This window comes from Hylobates moloch, unplaced genomic scaffold (genome assembly GCF_009828535.3).
Source record: "Hylobates moloch isolate HMO894 unplaced genomic scaffold, HMol_V3 SCAFFOLD_11, whole genome shotgun sequence".
In the NCBI taxonomy this organism is placed as follows: Eukaryota; Metazoa; Chordata; class Mammalia; order Primates; family Hylobatidae; genus Hylobates; species Hylobates moloch.
Window position 1 is genome coordinate 49,957,600 of NW_026652286.1, and position 20,946 is coordinate 49,978,545.

General features: G+C 40.7%; 1 protein-coding gene across 3 annotated transcripts in view; it reads right to left on the minus strand.

Annotated features, from left to right (window-relative positions):
* Positions 1-20,946, minus strand: part of INTS4 (integrator complex subunit 4) — a 133,036-nt gene that overhangs the window by 12,859 nt on the left and 99,231 nt on the right. Inside the window, exons 16-21 of one of the 3 annotated variants that reach the window (XM_032167003.2) lie at positions 18,878-18,971; positions 15,863-15,943; positions 13,747-13,877; positions 6,620-6,679; positions 4,081-4,240; positions 3,719-3,862 (exon numbers count right to left, since the gene is read on the minus strand). In XM_032167003.2, the coding sequence (XP_032022894.1) occupies positions 3,719-3,862; positions 4,081-4,240; positions 6,620-6,679; positions 13,747-13,877; positions 15,863-15,943; positions 18,878-18,971 (670 nt within the window). Of the gene's footprint in view, positions 1-3,718; positions 3,863-4,080; positions 4,241-6,619; positions 6,680-13,746; positions 13,878-15,683; positions 15,765-15,862; positions 15,944-18,877; positions 18,972-20,946 lie in introns of all 3 variants that reach the window. The other 2 variants (XM_058446644.1, XM_058446646.1) reach the window with 2 other exon arrangements.

Here is a 20,946-nt window from a genome sequence, read left to right on the forward strand (position 1 = left end):
CCTTCTTTGTCTCTTTTGATCTTTGTTGGTTTAAAGTCTATTTTGTCAGAGACTAGGATTGCAACCCCTGCCTTTTTTTGTTTTCCATTTGCTTGATAGATCTTCCTCCATCCCTTTATTTTGAGTCTATGTGTGTCTCTGCACGTGAGATGGGTTTCCTGAATACAGCACACTGATGGGTCCTGACTCCTTATCCAGTTTGCCAGTCTGTGTCTTTTAATTGGAGCATTTAGCCCATTTACATTTAACGTTAATATTGTTATGTGTGAATCTGATCCTGTCATTATGATGTTAGTTGGTTATTTTGCTCATTAGTTGATGCAGTTTCTTCCTAGCCTCGATGGTCTTTACAATTTGGCATGTTTTTGCAGTGGCTGGTACCGGTTGTTCCTTCCCATGTTTAGTGCTTCCTTCAGGAGCTCTTTTAGGGCAGGCCTGGTGGTGACAAAATCACTCAGCGTTTGCTTGTCTGTAAAGTATTTTATTTCTCCTTCACTTATGAAGCTTAGTTTGGCTGGATAGGAAATTCTGGGTTGAAAATTCTTTTCTTTAAGAATGTTGAATATCGGCCCCCACTCTCTTCTGGCTTGTAGAGTTTCTGCCGAGAGATCAGCTGTTAGTCTGATGGGCTTCCCTTTGTGGGTAACCCGACCTTTCTCTCTGGCTGCCCTTAACATTTTTTCCTTCATTTCAACTTTGGTGAATCTGACAATTATGTGTCTTGGAGTTGCTCTTCTCGAGGAGTATCTTTGTGGCGTTCTGTGTATTTCCTGAATCTGAATGTTGGCCTGCCTTGCTAGATTGGGGAAGTTCTCCTGGATAATATCTTGCAGAGTGTTTTCCAACTTGGTTCCATTCTCCCCGTCATTTTCAGGTACACCAATCAGACGTAGGTTTGGTCGTTTCACGTAGTCCCAAATTTCTTGGAGGCTTTGTTCATTTCTTTTTATTCTTTTTTCTCTAGACTTCCCTTCTCGCTTCATTTCATTCATTTCATCTTCCATCTGTGATACCCTTTCTTCCAGTTGATCGCATCTGCTACTGAGGCTTCTGCAATCTTCACGTAGTTCTCGAAACTTGGCTTTCAGCTCCTCCATCTCCTTTAAGCCCTTCTCTCCATTGGTTATTCTAGTTATCCATTCTTCTAATTTTTTTTCTAAGTTTTTAACTTCTTTGCTATTGTTTTGAATTTCCTCTCGTAGCTCAGAGTAGTTTGATCGTCTGAAGCCTTCTTCTCTCGACTCGTCAAAGTCATCCTCCATCCAGCTTTGTTCCATTGCTGGTGAGGAACTGCGTTCCTTTGGAGGAGGAGAGGTGCTCTGCTTTTTAGAGTTTCCAGTTTTTCTGCTCTGTTTTTTCCCCATCTTTGCGGTTTTATCTACTTTTGGGCTTTGATGATGGTGATGTACAGATGGGTTTTTGGTGTGGATGTCCTTTCTGTTTGTTAGTTTTCCTTCTACCAGACAGGACCCTCAGCTGCAGGTCTGTTGGAGTTTACTAGAGGTCCACTCCAGACCCTGTTTGGCTGGGTGTCAGCAGCGGTGGCTGCAGAACAGCGGATTTTCGTGAGACCACCAATTCAGCTGTCTGATAGTTCCTCTGGAAGTTTTGTCTCAGAGGAGTACCTGGCCCAGTGAGGTGTCAGTCTTTCCCTTCTAGGGGGGTGCCTCCCAGTTAGGCTGCTCAGGGGTGAGGGACCCACTTTAGGAGGCAGTCTGTCCGTTCTCAGATCTCCAGCTGCGTGCTGGGAGAACCACTACTCTCTTCAAAGCTGTCAGTCAGACAGGGACATTTAAGTCTCTGGAGATTCCTGCTGACTGTTTGTCTGTGCCCTGCCCCCAGAGGTGGAGCCTACAGAGGCAGGCAGGCCTCCTTGAGCTGTGGTGGGCTCCACCCAGTTCGAGCTTCCTGGCTGCTTTGTTTACCTAAGCAAGCCTGGGTAATGGCGGGAGCCCCTCCCCCAGCCTCGCTGCCGCCTTGCAGCTTGATCTCAGACTGCTGTGCTAGCAATCAGCGAGACTCCGTGGGCATAGGACCCTCCGAGCCAGGTGCGGGATACAATCTCCTAGTGTGCCGTTTTCCAGGCCCGTTGGGAAAACGCAGTATGAGGGTGGGACTGACCCGATTTTCCAGGTGCCGTCTGTTACCCCTTTCTTTGACTAGGAAAGGGAACTCCCTGACCCCTTGTGCTTCCCGAGTGAGGCAGTGCCTCGCCCTGCTTCGGCTCGCGCACAGTGCGCTTCACCGACTGTCCTGCACCCACTGTTTGGCACTCCCTAGTGAGATGAAACCGGTACCTCAAGCAGAAATGCAGAAATCACCAGTCTTCTGTGTCGCTCGGGCTGGGAGCTGGAGACCGGAGCTGTTCCTATTCGGCCATCTTGGCTCCCCTCCCAGAATCACCTATGAACTCTTAAACACTAGTATCCATGGGCCCTATTCTCAGGATTTTGATTTAATTAATGTAGGCTGACACCTGTTCATCTGTTCTTCTTAATGCTTTCTGAGTAATCCTAAAGTGCAGTGAAGGTGGACAACCACTAATGTGGAAAAAAACAAACAAAAAAAACACTCCAATATGCAGTACAACTTCACAGCTAGCTCAGAACTAGTTCTCTGCAGGTCTCATAATTTATAATAATTCGTGCTTGGAAGCCAGAAGGCCCGTTCCTCTAATGTCACCACAGCCAAAAAGCATAATCTTCAAGGCCTGATTCATCCTTACCTCCTCCAGGAAGCCTTCTCTGCCTGTTCCAGCCTATTTTTCTGTCCCCTTTTTGTACTTCCTGCCAGTGCTTGCATCCCTGCTTTGACTCATATCCCTTCGGCCCTTCTCTCATATCCCTTGTGCCCTTCTCCTTTCCTTTCCTGAGCCTTCACCACACTCCAAATTGAATACTCTAAAACGTTTAGCCCTGCATGTGGTAGAGGTGCTTTGAAAGGGGTTTTTTAGGAGACAGTCTAGGAGATGACCCATCCTGTGCATGTCTACTCACCAAACCCCGTTTTATAATTGCCTGCCCATTTGTATGTCTCTTAATGAAACTATGCACACCCCGAGAGGAAGAACTGTGACATATTTACCTTGGCAACCACAGCACTTAGTGCATGCAATAGAGTAAACACGATTGCACAGATGCATGGAAGGAAGGATGAATGAGTGGACAGATGGATGAATGAAGGAGTAGTACTCTTTGTGGGGCTTAACCGCACTGTCTGAATTGATTAGTGTCTCTAGTACATTTCTCATATGTCTCTATTACATCTATGTAACTTGGGAAAGAATATTTCCTAGTAATCGCTTTTTCCCATCCATAAATTTTATCTGCCAGCTGACTGACTCACAGCCTGAAAGGAACTTGTTTATTACAGTTTTCTGTAACAAAAGACCAAATCTTAACGTCACATTACAAGATTAGAAAAGGTCTTATCATTTAGTGAACCCTTACTGGGTCCTGGGGGCTTTAAATACATTATCTCTTTATGTCAACTCCTCCTACTTGTCAGTTGTAGAATCTGAGACTCAGAGTTTAAAGTAACTTGCTCCAAACAACACTCAGCAGTAGCTGAGATTCAAGCCTAGGTTCTTTCCCACAGAGGCTCTTTCTTCTCCTGTCCCAGTTTCTGTCCCTCAGGTAGAGACTACAGTGGTACTAACATTAAATACTTCAACACAAGGTCAGTCTAGAAGCTCCATGAGGACCCAAACCCGACAGACCTGGACCTTAACAGTGTTCTGAGGATCCTGCACATGCTCCAGGGTTGCATCAACATCCAGGGCAACCACCAACCCAGAGGTAAACCGCAAAGGGTTGTCTGACTCGCCCGCTGGCTCAATGATGGTAGCTGAGGCTTTGTGGATCTGTAAGCAAGAGGAAAATACTATGATTCTAAAGCCAGGTCATTCCTGGACAAGAAAACACATCTTTTTTCTGTCTCCTTATCTAATGAGTGGGCATGTGGGAGCCACTCAGAGGAAAAGCCTAGCCCAGCTGCTCCATTGGTCAAAGAAGATCACCGAGGTAAAGATTTTTGACCGTCTGGACAGATTTGGCCTACAGGGGCCAAATAGACCCTGACCTGCTCTGGAAGTGGGAGATGCAGGAAGGCACTCTGTCGCAGCATGGTCTGTAGAATTTTGACCACTTCTGCAGGTTTGGATGTCATGAGTCGGGGCATAAGGTCAAGGAGTTTGTCCACAAAGCTGTCCTGCAAGTGGGGCAAATCAGCGATGAAATACCTGGAGAAACAAACAGAAGCAACTGACTCATTCAACTGTGCACTCATTTCACCACAGGCTGGGCCCCAGACACCTACCAAACCCTGAAGTAGGAAGAATGATGAAGTGAGAGGAGCTTGCAGTTTACGACCCAGATAGACTGGTACCTATACAATCATGCCTCAGTCACCAGATCATCAGAAAGGCCTCTGTTTATTGATAACCATTATGTGCCAGGCATATTCTTAAGTGTTTTACATGATCTTATTTAACTCCCAGCAATCCTATGCATCATTAGAATTTTTATTTTCATATTATAGATTCATTAATTATTTTAAGAAATACATTTTTAAGTCCTACGAAGCACCAAGCACTATTTTAGGTTCTGGAAACCCAGTGAACAAAAGAGAACAAAACGATTGCTTCAATGGAGCTTACATTCAAGTGGCAGAAACACTGAGACTCAGAGGCGATGATGCCTCACTGAGGCTCAGAAAAGTTAAGTACGTTACTCCTGGCTCAGACTGATCCAATTTTGTGCCTTGTGCCAGTGGACAGTCAAAAAATATCTCACTGAGGAGGTGATATCTGTGCAGGAACTCAAAGGATGGATTAAGAACATCAGATGAAGAACTTTGGGGATTCAGAGCTATCATCTTCCCAAAAAACTTTTCAACCCAACTGTGCAAAAACAGACTCTCTAAAGAATCTAAAGGCATGAACTTATTTCAGATTCAAAACTAGAATGTTTTTTTTTTCTTTTTGAGACAGAGTCTCGCACTATTGCCTGGGCTGGTGTGCAATGGCGTGATCTCGGCTCACTGGAACCTCCGCCTCCCGGGTTCAAGCAATTCTCCTGCCTCAGCCTCCTGAGTAGCTGGGATTACAGCTGCCCACCACCACGCCCTACTAATTTTCTGTATTTTTTAGTAGAGACAGGGTTTCACTATATTGGCCAGGCTGGTCTCAAACTCCTGACCTCATGATCCACGCGCCTCGGCCTTCCAAAGTGCTGGGATTACAGGCGTGAGCCACCGCGCCCAGCCTCAAAACTAGGATCCTAAAAAGCCAAGCTAGAGAGCATTACCTGCTGGTGGAGGTAGTGTTGCAATTCAGCCCTATAAGAAGCTGTCATCACCCAAATGACAAGTACAGAGTCATAAAAACCTCAGGTTTGGTGAACTTCATGAGGGCAGAGACAATGAGTGGAAGAAATGAAACAGACTTCATCAGTGCTTTAAGATCCTGTGTCTTCTCCCAGTATTATTCTGCCAGCATACCAGAAGTCTGTTCACTCCCTCGACTCCTATTTCTTCATCAAGCTTTCCATTCAACTACTGCATGTGCTTTAACGGATTCATTCCATATAAAACTCTGAAAAAATATATGTATTCTACAAAATAAAATTTACCTACAGAATTAGAAAATAATTGTTTGTAGATTATAGAGAAATATGCAAGTGTAAGAACACTGTGGGCCTGGTGCAGTGGTTCACACCTGTAATCCCAATACTTTGGGAGGCAGAGGCAGGAGGATCTCTTGAAGCCAGGACTTTGAGACCAGCCTGAGCAACATGGTGAGACCCCATCTCTAAAAAAAATATATTAAAAATTATCCGGGCATGATGGTACATGCCTGTAGTCCTAGCTACTCAGGAGTCTGAAGTGGGATGATAGCTTTAGCCCAGGAGTTCAATGGTGCAGTGAGCTGTGCCAGTCTGGGTGACAGAGTGAGACCCTGTCTCAAAAAATAATAATGAGGTCAGATGCGGTGGTAGCTCACGCCTGTAATCCCAGCACTTTGGGAGGCCAAGGCAGGCAGATCACTTGAGGCCAGGAGTTAGAGACCAGCCTGGCCAACATGATGAAACCCCGTCTCTACTAAAAATACAAAAATTAGCCGGGTTTGGTGGCAGACACCTGTAGTCCCAACTACTTGGGAGGCTGAGGCAGAAGAATCACTTGAACCCAGGAGGCGGAGGCTGCAGTGAGCCAACACTGCGCCACTGCACTCCAGCCTGGGTGACAGAGCAAGACTCTGTCTCAAATAAATAAATAAATAAATAAACGAACAGATGACTAATGGTTTTTTTCAACAAACGTATTTACACGTTTTCTTCATATTACTTGTCTTTTTATGGACTAGCTGAGTGCTAAATGCAAGTGATTCCTGGTAGGTTTAGTTTTGAAGCTCTAACTTCAAAGAAGTTTCTATAACATTAAGAAAAAAACCAAATTAGGTTTTTTTTCCTAATTTAAGGTTAACGACGTGTCCACAGATGATAGCTTGGCTGCACGAGCTAAATGAAGGAATGTGATTTGTGATTGTTCCTATTGCCTGCAAGTGCTATTCTCCGTGTAACCAAGATTTAATAAACCAGAAGAGTTATAAAATACTTACCTCTGAAAAAAGTCTACTTCCTGTAAAAATTTTTCACACATCCCAAATAAGGGGTCAAGTCTGTAGAAAAGAAACGTAAAATAATTTGCTTGTGAAATCTGCAAACTGAGGAGGACCAAAAGTCCCAGAGACCTGAGCCTAAATTAAGGGAAAATTAGCATATTACACTATAAAAATGATCTCTAAAAGTAATAGAAGACTCCTAATGGACCTGGGGGAAACACCTGTCGGGATCCCAAGACCTGATTAAACCACTGCAGTGCCCGTTAAGCTCAAAGAATATTAAAAATCAAAGACTATCACAGGCTACACTTGGCACTAGACTCACTACGAATACAGGAGAGAAGCATAGCATGTGGGCAGTACAGTGTCAAGTTCCCCTTCTGTGGGAGTCCTTGCTTCATTAGCATCTCAGCTAGTATGGTCTCTATACCTACCTGATTTAGATCTCATCTCCTTGCACATGAGCTGTCAGCATTGGGATGAAAGCTCCCTGCTAGCTGTGTGGACTGCTGCAAGATCTATCCAGTTTCAAGAATCACTGCACTCAATGAAGCCTACAGCCATTGTATTGTCATCTGGAAACTAGTTCATTTATATTTCCTTCTGGTCTACATGCAATTTTTACTCAGAGATCATTTTTTCCATAGCAGTATAGCCTACTAATGTAGTTGATACTGTAAGGGCTCCAAGAAACATACCTAAAAAGTTAACTAAATTCCTATGCAAGAGGGGAAAAGGTTTTGTTACTATTTTGCTGACAGACATAGATGGTGTTCCTTCCTCTCTATCTTGAATTACTTGGCGTTACGGTACTTGAGAACATTTCATTTCAGTAAAAAGTTATTGCATACCTAAATAATCCAGGCAACATGCTAGGTCAATATGACTTACTAAGTTTTGACCTTTGTATATTTTCTTCCTATTTCTTGTATGTAATTTCTGCATGAAACTTCCCACTTGTTTTCTTTACTATATTATTCATTGGAGGAATAAAGTTCCCACCAAGATAAAACAAACACTCTTTCCTTATGTAAAAATATGTAAGAGAATAATGTCAAGGTTTAGTCTTTTTATTAAAATATAGTCTCCATGAGTAGACTTTGTATTCTTCATCATATATTTCCTAGCACAGGCAGCATTCAATAAGTATTTGCTGAATGAACAAAAAATGGGGCCAGGGGTAGATGGCAAATGGAAACCTACTCTGGAAACAACATTCATTCTAATTCTTTTCCTGAAAAAAAAAAAAAAAAAAAAGTAGCACTTGAAAGTTTTTAAACTAATCTTCTACCAGAAATGGAAGTGAAATTTCATAGTGAGGTTACCCACCAAACACCACAAGGAGTGAGAGAGCTAGAAGGGAGAATTCCAGTCAAGCAGGGGCACAAAGGAAAGCAATTTGGCCAAGCAGTGACATTTCCTCATTTGTTTGCCTGATTATATAGAGAATCATCTTGGAGAGACTCCAGGAAGTAAAATACAAAAAGATTTGGGAACTCTCCCCAAACGTCAAAAAAGAGCAGGCATCCTCATCAACAGGCCATATACATGAAGTAGGCCTCTAATACTAAGAACTCCTACTTTTCCTTTGGCGTGACGGAAGGAAAGCTATGAAAGTGAGGCTCACTCAGGGGCTAACAATCATTAAAGAATACAAATTACCAACTTAAACTAGTCTAGACTTTCATTGTAAGTATGCAAAGACAATAGAAAATGACTAGGTGTTATAAACGACAATCAGGAGCTGTAAAGGAGACCAAGCAGTCCTCAAAAAGAGTTAAGTCAAGGCAAGAAAGCACAGAAAACTTTTTTAAAAATTCTAATCAACAACCCCGGTGAGAGTTAACAGGGATTTAAAAGGATATTACATTGACAAAGCAAGAGAAACTGCTACAGAAACAGCAGATGACAAGATGAGAAGCTATACGGAAGAATAAAAAAGGAAAAAAATAGTAGAGAAGCACACTTGGAAATAAAACACATAATAATGAAATCAAACTCAACAGTTCAGAACAGTGGAATCAACAACAATGTAAACTGAAATGATAAACTAAAAAGAGCATATTAAAGAATTTACTGGCCAGGCACAGTGGCTCACACCTGTAATTCCAACACTTTGGGAGGCTGAGGCGGGTGGATCACCCGAGGTCAGAAGTTCAAGACTAGCCTGGCCAAACATGGAGAAACCCTGTCTCTACTAAAAATACAAAATTAGCCGGGTGCAGTGGCGCATGCCTGTAATCCCAGCTACTTGGGAGGCTGAGGCAGGAGAATCGCTTGAACCCAGGAGGTGGAGGTTGTGGGGAGCCGAGATCGTGCCATTACACTCCAGCCTGGGCATCAAGAGCAAAACTCCGTCTCAAAAAAAAAAAAAAAAAAAAAAAAAAAAGAATTTACTCAGAATATAGAATAGAAAAACAAAGAAATTGAAATTACAAAAGAAAAGGTATAGGAAAAATAGATCCAGAAAATCCAACATTCAGTATGACAGACTAGAGTGTATAGAAGAAGTAAAGAAATAATGGAGGAAAAAAAAAATCCCTGAGCTAAAAACAGCTGATACTTCAAACTCCCACCGAAGATCAGCAAGAATATTGAAAGAAAACACATACCTGGACATATCCTGGTGAAATTAAAGAAAGAAAGAAAATTTTAAAGGTTTGAGCATGAAAAATAAGCTGTGGGGAAGAGAACCAGACTGACATAAGACATTCAACTGTAACATTAAATACTAAAAGGGAACAAAGCAGAGGCAGAGAGTCTCTATGAACCTATTCTGGTTTGGCGGGGGTTGCCCAATAAAATAAATAAAGGCACCATAGCAATATGGAAATATTGGAAAAGAATTCCATTTATGTATAAGAGCAGAGGAATTTAAAAGGCGACAGAGAACAGTGGTGGCAAAGTTGGAGCTAAACTTATAAAGATTATAAGTGGTGGCTCACGTCTGTAATCCTAGCACTTTGGGAGACCAAGGTCGGAGGATCCTTTGAGTTCAGGAGTTCAAGACTGGCCTGGGCAACACAGTGAAACCATGTTTCTATTATTTTTAAAAATAAAAAATATTTTATAAAAAAATTAAAAATAAAAATAAAGGATATACAAGGATTATGTACTTATAACTTTAGAAGATTATATTTATAAACAAAAATTAATACAAGCTACATTATAAAAACATAATCAGCTGAAACAAACCTCCAGGTTATTATTATTATTATTATTATTATTATTTTTTTTTTTATTTTTTTTTTTTTAGACGGAGTCTCACTCTGTCGCCCAGGCTGGAGTGCAGTGGTGCGATCTTGGCTCACTGCGAGCTCCAACTCCTGGGTTCATGCCATTCTCCTGCCTCAGCCTCCCAAGTAGCTGGGATTACAGGCACCTGCCACCACACCCGGCTAATTTTTTTTTTTTAATTTTTAGTAGAGACGAGGTTTCACCATGTTAGCCAGGATGGTCTCGATCTCCTGACCTCGTGATCCGCCCGATTCGGCCTCCCAAAGTGCTGGGGTTACAGGTGTGAGCCATCGCACCCAGACATATTATTGTTATTATTTTTAAGACATAGGGTCTTGCTCTGTTGCCCAAGATGGAGTACAATGGCATGATCATAGCTCATTGCAGCCTCGAACTCCCGGGCTCAGGGATCCTCCCACCTCAGCCTCCCAAGTAACTACGACCACAGGTACACACCATCCATGTCCAGCTAATTTTTGACTTTTATTTTTTAGAGACAGGGTCTCACTATGTTGCTTAGGCTGGGGTCAAACTCCTGGCTGGGCTCAAGTGATCCTCCTGCTTTGGCCTCCCAAAGTCTGGGATTACAGGTGTCAGCCACTGCATCTAGCCCAAATTGTTATTATTATTTTTTGCTCAGTAAGAGACCTTAACTGGCCTAAATTATTATTATTATTGTTATTTAAGACGGAGTCTCACTCTGTCACCCAGGCTGGAGTGCAGTGGCGCAATCTCGGCTCACTGCAACCTCCGCCTCCTGGGTTCAAGCAATTTTCTGCCTCAGCCTCCCGAGTAGCTGGGATTACAGACACCCACCACCACGCCTGGCTAATTGTTTGTATTTTTAGTAGAGATGGGGTTTCACCATCTTGGCCAGGCTTGTCTTGAACTCCTGACCTCGTGATCCACCTGTCTTGGCCTCCCAAAGTGATGGGATTACAGGCGTGAGCCACTGCGCCCGGCCAACTGGCCCAAATTGCTTAAGCAGTAAGAGACAAACAAAAGCATACTAAAATCTTCATCTTGATCTTAGATCATCTTGATCTTAGAGAGGTGACCAAAAATTCTGTTTAACTTTTTATGCTGATAAATATAAGTTCACTATGTTCATTAAAAATATAAGTAATAACAGTATTACTAAAACTAATATTAATTAACATGTATCAAGTATTTATAATGGATGTGACAGACACTATTTTAAAGGCTTTGCATATAATAATCCAGCCAGGCACAGTGGCTCACGCCTGTAATCCCAGCACTTTGGGAGGCCAAGGCAGGTGGATCACTTGAGGCCAGGAGTTTGAGACCAGCATGGCCAACATGGTGAAACCCCATCTCTCCTAAAAATAAAAAATTAGCTGGGTGTGGTGACGTGTGCCTGTAGTCCCAGCTACTTGGGAGGCTGAGGCATGAGAGTTGCTTGGACCCGGGAACAGAGGTTGCACACTGAGTTGAGATCGCGCCACTGCACTCCAACCTGGGTGATAGAGCAAGACTCTGTCTCATAAATAAATAAAATAAATAAATGGTTTTGCATATAATAATTCAATAACCCTTACAATAACCCTGTGAGGAAGAGATAGGTACTACTATTATCTCAGTTTAACTTATGGGAACAAACTGAGGCCAAGAAGTGTTAAGTAACTTGTCCAAGGGTTACTCAGTTTGCAAATGGTAAAGTCAAGATCTGAACCCAAGCAGTGTGGCACCACAGCCCTCTTAACCAGTATGTTCTACTGCCTCTCACTTGAAGAGTTTAGAATTAGGGTGCATAACTTTCAAACCCCCGGAGGAAAAAAGAAAACAATTCGGCAAAACTCAAGAAAGAAAGAAAAAAAAGAAAAAAGCAGGAATGCATACAAATGAAAAATATAGGCTGGGCATGGTGGCTCATGCCTGTAATCCCAGCACTTTGGGAGGCCGAGGTGGGTGGATCACCTGAGTTCAGGAGTTCGAGACCAGCCTGGCTAACGTGGTGAAACCCGTCTCTACCAAAAATACAAAATTAGCTAAGCATGGTATTGCATGCCTGTAATCCCAGCTACTTGGGAGGCTGAGGCAGGAGAATCACTTGAACCCGGGAGGTGGAGGTTGCAGTGAGCTGAGATCGGACCACTGCACTCCAGCCTGGGTGACAGAGCGAGACTTTGTCTAAAAGAAAAAAAAAGAAAAAAATAAAATATTATAGCATGAGTAAAGACCTAAAAACATTAGTATCTTTATATAATGACATGACAAGATAAGCATATTATAATGTTGGGTGAAAGGAATAGGAAGAAGAACAGCAAAGTATGGTATGATCCCCTTTATGTTATTGTATACATCTTTATAATCTGTTTATATGGTTTGGGAAAATCTGGAATTATACACATGAAATGTTGGCAGTTGTTTTCGAAGTGGTAGATTACCAGAGAATCTTCACTTACCCTGTAATATTTTAATTTTTGTAACAATTATATATAAGCTAAAAAAAATCTTTTTTTAAAAAACAGTATAGATGCCATCACAAGCACCTTTGTTTTTTCAGCTATAACTGGCACATAGTAGGGATTAAACATTTGTTAAATGAATATATGAATACCTTTTTTTTTTTTTTTTTAAAGATGGAGTCTTGCTCTGTTGCCCAGGCTGGAATGCAGTGGCGTGATTTCAGCTCACTGCAACCTCTGCCTCCCAGGTTCTAGAGATTCTCCTGCCTCAGCCTCCCGAGTGGATGGGACTACTGGTGCATGCCACCATGCCCAGCTAATTTTATGTATTTTTAGTAGAGACAGGGTTTCACCATGTTAGCCAGGATGCTCTCAATCTCCTGACCTCGTGATCTGCCCACCTTGGCCTCCCAAAGTGCTGGGATTACAGGTGTGAGCCACTGCACCCGGTTACATATGACTATCTTTAAGATTAAATGATTCTTTGACTTAATGAGGTCACTATCAAGATAAGTGAAGAAATAAAATATTTTATTTTTCAGGATGTTATTTCTGACCTAGTATGTTTCTGTGTTTAAACATTCATATTTATATCTCTATGCCACTTTTTTTGTTGACACAGCAGCTAGACTGAGCATCAAATATGTCTGTGAGCCTAAGTACTTTTTTGTATCAAATCTATGATGCCATCATTCTTAAGATGCACCTTTATTTTATGAAATAGTAAGAAACAAAAAACACTATGGGACACCGTCAAAATATCTGATTTAAGAGAAGTTACAATAATAAAAAACGTGTATCTTGGAATCAATGAAATGTGGCAATTCCAGTTATCTGAAAGTCTTACAGCTATAATTACACTGAGCTCTTATTACATATCAAGTACCATACTAAGTGTTTTTAATGTATTATCTCATTTATTCTTCATAGAAATGCCATCAGATAGATGCTGTCTTCATTTTCATTTTGTAGAGAGAAACAAGGTACAGAAAGGTTCATAACCAAACAACTAGTAAGTAGAAAAGACAAGATTTGAACAAAGTAGTCTGACTTCCCAGTACTTCCTCTTAATTTATCCTTATTGCCTGAGAAAAAGCTTATTAGTCCCTTCAAAGCAGAAAAAGTGGTCCCTGGCACTAAATTCTTAAGAAAATCTATCAAGTAGGAGGATACAGAATGTCCTTATTGCCAGATAAAGTCCAGTGTTGTGGTATATGTAATGGAGAGTCACCAGAGGGTTTTTAGCAAGGGAGAGACACAATTGGATTTCCAAGGGTCTAATCTGATCCAACAACAGAATTTGTAATATCTGAAAAAAAATGAATAGATCACACATTCCTTAGCTAGTCTTTCCTAAATCTCATTTTACTTATCTTTAACTTTTGTGTGATGTCTGAATGCATTTGAAGTATCTTTGAAAGGAACATGCCACATATTTTGGCCAACCCCACATCTTACCCTCGTGTAGTTCGTGCTGTTACTATAAGTTGCAAAGCTTTGGCCTGCAGCCTCATGTGATGTATAATCACCACCTGCTTATTATCCACACCACTGTACATGAATTCCATTTTGTAGGTCTCTTCCATAATCTATAAAGGAAAGATAATTAACAATCAATAAAAATATCATAGTCTTACTTGAGAGCAGCATAGAATTCTACTGTTAAATGACCTTAGGTGAAACTCTGAACTGAGATTTTACATCCCTATGCTTTTAAGTGTTGAAAGAAATTAGTATAGTATGCCTTCTCAAAAGAGAATAAATTATTTTGCCTATTTAAAAAGAAGACTGACCTGGTAATAAAATCATCTTAGTTGATGATGTGAAAATAAGAAAGTTTAATCACTAAGCAAACTGCAAAGCACTGAAAGCACTGCTTCTTACCCTAAATGAAGCCCACTCTGCTGTGGGAACAAATTAATATATATTATGTATGGAAACCCAATCCCCACGAAGTCCTCAAGAAATAAGCCTCAGGAACTATTAACCATATGTTAGTTATCCTGACAGACTGTTCCATGGGCCTGGTTTGAGGGAGTCTGGGACGGAAATAAGTGCAAGAAAACATTGTCTATGACCCCGGATCAAGTCCCCGATCTCGCTCAGTTCTATCCAAATAAGTGATTTTCATCAAAATGATGCTTCTCTTTTCCTTCTGTGCTTGCCTCCCAGTGAACACTCTAGGGTCACGGAAATGACTCCAGACTCTCTTACAATTGGCAATAAGACAAGTTAAATTACATGAGTGTCTCAATCCCTTTCTATAAACAGGGAAGAATAGTACCAATATCATGAAGTTTCAAGTATCAAATGGAGCATGCAATGTGTTTATCACAGTATTTGGTATACAGCAGTGGTAATTCCTTTCCTCTTTTCCTTCCAAATTATTGCTCCCTGGTCCCATCCTTCCAATGTGGCTCAATTATCGGGTTCTAGTCATTAAATTCTACTCTTCTACAATAAGCCACATACCAGGTCTGAGAAAGAGTCTGGATCAGACAAGAGTTCAGCACTGTAGTAGAAAACAGATTCTGGGTATCAGAGGATCTGGTCTCAAGTCCTGACTATATTACCTATAGCTCTATGAATTTAACCTTGCTGAGCCTTAACTGCCTCATCTCTAAAATAGACTTAATACTTATTCCTATCTAATGGGATTATTATGAGGGTTAATTAAGCTAATAGACTTGAAATCATTTAGTGAACTGTAACGTAACAGTAACAGTCACCATCATTAGCTTCCTCCTGGGTCATTTACAGACTCCCTGTCTGGAAGACTTGACCTGCAAGAGATCACCAAGTCTCAATACTTAGGTGCAAAGGGGAACTGCTCAAAGCTAAAAAGAAATAAACTAGAGACAAATAAAATCAAAGCCTACTTAATGAACTACCCAGGACCTTTTAACGTTGAAGAGATGGTACAGGCTAAAGATATAAACAACCTTAACTGAGTTGGGCTACATTTTCAGAAGAAAGATTCATGATAGTAGAGACAGCGTTTCACCATGTTGGCCAGACTGTCTCAAACTCCTAACCTTAAGTGATGTGCCCATCTCAGCCTCCCAAAGTGCTGGGATTACAGGCGTGAGCCACAGCACCCGGCCCAACTGCCACATTTTATAGAAGAGAAAAAATTCAGAGAATTTAAGTAACCTGCTCAATATCACTCAGCAAATCAGAGGAAGACCTGGGACTAGAACCCAGGTCCCCTGAGTCCAAAGTGAGTGCTGTGTCCCCTAGTTATGCTCCTTCTCATCTCACTAACTTCTGTCATAGCCTAAAATTAGGGAGGCCACAGCAGAGGTATAGAGCTACAGGAAGGCCTCTGGCTCCACCTTGGACTAGACAATTCCTGGACAGAGACCTATTTGAAGGGAAGGTCTGAATAAGCTTACCTGTGTTGCTGCTGCCGAGGCCAAATCACTCTGCTTCAAATACAAAGGGGCAGCTACATTCCACAACTTTTCCTGCAAGACCTACACAGACAGACCTATAGGAAGACCTCTGGCTCTGCCTTGGACCAGACAATTCCTGGACAGAGACCTATTTGAAGGGAAGGTCTGAATAAGCTTACCTGTTTTGCTGCTGCTGAGGCCAAATCACTCTGCTTCAAATACAAAGGGGCAGCTACATTCCACAACTTTTCCTGCAAGGCCTACACAGTCAAATCAGGAGGGAACAGAATACAGAGGTCACAAAGACTGGCATATCATTTGGGATTTACATTTTTGTTTTCCTTTGAAAGTCTACCATGAACAGGACTTTTCAATTAATCTTATTCTTTTAACCTAATAAGCTGTATCTATTATGGAGAAAGATGAGACCAATGGTTTGGGCTAAATGAATTCCCACCCATTTGATCCAATTCTTGGCCCAAAGGCTCTGTGTCCCAGATCAGTGCTTCTGGAAGCAGAGGACAGGAACTATGAAAGCTTCACCAGAATGCGCAGGCAAGCCAGCTTCCGGGCTCTAGGCACTCCTTGTTCCCAGAGCCACTGGACTAACCCAAGCCATCTAGATACTTCTTCCTTGACTGTGGTTCTTTTTTCTTTTCCCCCATGCTCATTATGTTATAAGCCCCAACCACTTTACCAACATATTCAACTAGAAATCAAGCAGCTTTCCTAGATTTCTCCCTCTTTCAATCTTTCTACATTCAAAACCATCACTAAGAGCCACGATTTTACCTTCCATCTCTCTCCTCACCTATCCATCCACATGACCTCATCTCTTGCACAAACTTCTGTGACAGCCTCTTATTTTCTCAGTCCTTCTGAATTACAGATGTAATCAAATGACATTACAGAAAACCTAGACTAACACTGTCCAATAGAAATATAACATGAGCTACATATATATAATTTTGAATATTCTTATAGCCACAGTTTTTAAATTACAAAGATGTAAGTTAATTTTGAAGATACAAAGACTAAGTTAATTTTTTTAAAAAGTTTATTTAACCTAGTATATCCAAGGTATTAACATTTCACCATGCAGTGTTTTTTAAATTATTAATTAGATAGTTTACATTTTCTTTTCATACTAAGTCCCAAGAAATCCAGTGTGTATTTTGCACTTAGTAACACATCTCAATTTGGACTAACAACTTTTCAAGTGCTCAAGAGTCCCATGTATCTGGTGGCTATCAAATGAAACAGTGGTAGGTCTAAACTATATATAAACTATAGGAATTTCTGGAGTATTTACTTCTAATCATTTCTTGTATGCATGTTTTTTGACAGTCGTAGTCAGAAAGCAGAATTAAGTTTGGGGATTAGATCATAATCCCAAAACATACGATCCCAAATGTTGAAATCCTGACATCCAAATTCTAGGGAAGTGACTAGTGTGTTTTGGGTTGTATGCAGGATAGTTGCATCATGTTAGTCGTATTATGTTAGGCACAACTATTACCATGTTATTGTCTTTATTTGGAAATTAAGTATGGCTTAAGGAGATGCGTATGAGTGCCAAGCTGACAAGGGGTAGACTTGTGGACCTAATTTTAGGTATCAGCTTGACTAGATTAAGGAATATCAGAAACCTGGTAAAACATTATTTTGTTTTACACATTGAGGGTGTGTCTATGAGAGTGTTTCCAGAAGAGATCAGTGTATAAATCTGAGTGTACTAGGTGGAGACTATCTGCCCTCAATGTTGGCAGGCACCATCCAATCAGCCAGTGGCCAGGAGAGAACAAATACTAAAGACAAAATGGGCTGGGAGCAGTGGCTCATGCCTGTAATCCTAGCACTTTGGAAGGCCGAGGTGGGTGAATGACCTGAGGTCAGGAGTTCGAGACCAGCCTGACCAACATGGCAAAACCCTGCCTCTACTAAAAATACAAAAATTAGCCAGGCATGGTGGTGCACACCTGTAATCCCAGTTACTTGGGAGGCTGAGACAGGAGAATTGCTGGAACCCAAGAGGCAGAGGTTGCAGCAGTGAGCCGAGATCACGCCACTGTATTCAGCCTAGGTGACAAGGTGAGACTCTGTCTCTAAAAAAAAAAAAAAAAAAAAAAGGCAAAATAGCAAAACGGACTCTCTGGGTTCTGCTGCTTGGATATCAGAAATCTGACTCCATGAAAGTGCATTATCACAATGCTGACTTTGTGTATAAGCATTGAGTGTGTACATAAAATGTTGAAACTTCCTCGATAAATGAGATATCTTTTTTGTACATCTGCATTTGTGAAAGATAAAATTTCTTGAGATCTCAGCCCTTTGGGTGACTGCATATGCAGTGGTGACCCAGCACAGTTTCCATCAATCTCGTCAAAAGACTTGAGGTTGTTGGGCACAGTATTTCAGATGACCATAGTTAAAAAGCTGGGTATACACAATTAACAACCAAAGTGATATGCATTTACACCTTTCCCTTTATGACCAATTTCTTTATAAATAGGGCTCATCTGCTCATAACTGTTATACCCACCCAACTGTCATTAGTAACCTGAGTGTTTATGCTTGCAAAAATGTATGTTGTTATTGTCTATTTTATTAAGTGGTGTATAAAGTATTCTGTTGTGTTTTTATGTTTCTCAAATAAATTCCCCTTAAATAAATATCTTTAAATTTTTTAAATTATTTCTTCCATAATTATATTTTGGGGATTTTGATATTTTCTGGGCTGTGGTTTTTGGGATTTTAGACTTTTTAGGGATTTTAGTCTTTTGGAATTTAAACAGTTGGCCTTGGCCTGCCAAAGTGCTAAGATTACAGGTGTGAGCCACCGCACCTGGCCTTCAAATGAACATTTTAAGAAAATAGTCTAAAACTTCATACAATTCCTTTGCTAATCAAATTATACAAAACATTTACAACCTTGGGATTCTAACTAAAATGATTATCCAATCTGCTCTAATTATATTATGATAAAAGAATTCTCCCCAAATTTACAAATTCCTGTGAGTTAATATTTCATTAATTAGAGACAAATGTAATCACACTGCAGAGTACATATTTCTCCATCGTCAAGTGGTTGCATTAAGACCATAAGTTTTACAACTTATGGCCTCACACACTGCTGGATCCACAAAGATGCATTTTTAGCAACACCATCATAAACGGAATGGATGCAAACCAACCTTGATGAGAAGTAGTTGACAGCGAAGATAGGTGGCAGAGAAATCAGCTACTCCTGCCAGTTCAGATTGAAGTTCTCCAAGTCTTTGCAGATCCCTATAGTAAATAAAACCCCAAGGCAAACACAGGATAAGGATAATGCCACCAACATAAAGATCATGTCAAAAGCATTTTATCATTTTATACCTAGTAAACTGGTCCTACGTTTTTAAATGACAACACTGAATGCTGGTGTGGTTATAATAAAATTGGTTCACTCACACTGTGATAGTAGTTTAAGCTGATGTAACCCTTTTGGAAAGCAAAACCGTACTGTTATAAAGGCACATATATGGTAAAATGTTTTGATTCATAGCTTTACGCTGAAAAGTAACACTAAGAGAAATATTCAACAGAAATGAAATGCTTTATGGGTCATAATATTCATTGTTATGTGGACTATTATAGTAAAAACTCAGTAGCTACTTATTCAACGGTGAAAGAAATATTGAGTAAATTATGATGCATCCAATCAAGTAAATTTTTTTTTATTATACTTTAAGTTCTGGGGCACATGTGCAGAATGTGCAGGTTTGTTACATAGGTATACATGCGCCATGATGGTTTGCTGCATCCATCTTTTTTTTTTTTTTTTTTTTTTGAGGCGGAGTCTCGCTCTGTTGCCCAGGCTGGAGTAGAGTGGTGTGATCTCGGCTTACTGCAACGTCTGCCTCCTGGGTTCAAGCGATTCTCCTGCCTTAGCCTCCTGACTAGCTGAGATTACAGACACACACCAGCACACCCAGCTAATTTCTGTATTTTTAGTAGAGACAGGGTTTCACCATGTTGGCCACGCTGGTCTCAAGCTCCTGACCTCGTGACTTGCCTGCCTCGGCCTCTCATAGGGCTAGGATTACAGGCATGAGCCATCACCCCTGGCCCAAGTAAATATTTTATAGCCATTAAAATATGAAATGGTTAATAAGGTGTATGATCTCAACTATGTAAAAACTATATAGAGGAGGAAAATACATTGAGGGAGTTTTCTGGATAATGGTAATAGGGTGCTCTTTAGTACCTTCTCCCAACTATGCTTTATTTTCTGAGTTTTTAAGACAATGAACAAGTATTTTTTTGTATCAGAAAAAAACATTATTTTTTAAAAAGGTATTATGGTAGACACTGTTGGTTGCCTGTCCAGTTAGCCATTCTCCACTTCTTTATTACTAATTGAACTCTGATTTTGTTCATGGGAACATGTCCCCAAGCCCAATTCCAAGTAGCATCTGATTGAACTAAGCCAATGAGTGCACACCGTCTGTCTGGATATGTGACCTGAGTTGACCTTATCAGTTCAGATGTTAAGTACTTTATTCCATGCTTACAACAAATTGGTGTGTCTGTCTGTCTCCCGCTGGACTGGGCAAGGATGCTTATAGCCCTGATTGCCATTGGCAGCATACTGTAACTCTAAGGGAAAAAACCTTAAGATAAAGCCAATGCTGAAGACAAGAAAAGTCCAAAGAGAAATAAAGAAACTAGGTCCTCAATGACATAAATAAGCCACTTAATCATATCATATCTCCAATTTCTGGACATCTAGAAAAATATCTTAGTCATGCAACTGCTATATAACAAAATATCATTGACTGGATGGGTTATAAACAACCGAAATTTATTTCTCACAGTTGTGTAGGCTGAGAAGTCCAATATCAAGGCACCTACAGATTTGGTTTCTAGTGAGGGCTCATTTCCTCATAGGTTGCACCTTCTACATGTATCTTCTTATGGCGGAAGTCACAAACGAGCTCCCTTAGGCCTCTTTTAAAGGTTATTAATCTCATTCATGACCTAATCACCTCCCAAAGACCTCACTTCCTCATAACATCACCTTGGGGTTAGGATTTCAGCATATGAATTTGGGGGAGACATAAACTTTCAGATCATAGCAGGAAATAAATAGCCATTATAAGCTAGCTTGTGAAAAGCATCCTAACTGGATGTAAGTATAGACACAATGACTGTAACCATATGAAAACATATCTGCCTATAGTAAGAAATTAGAAAGTGTCATACACAAATAAAATAGTTG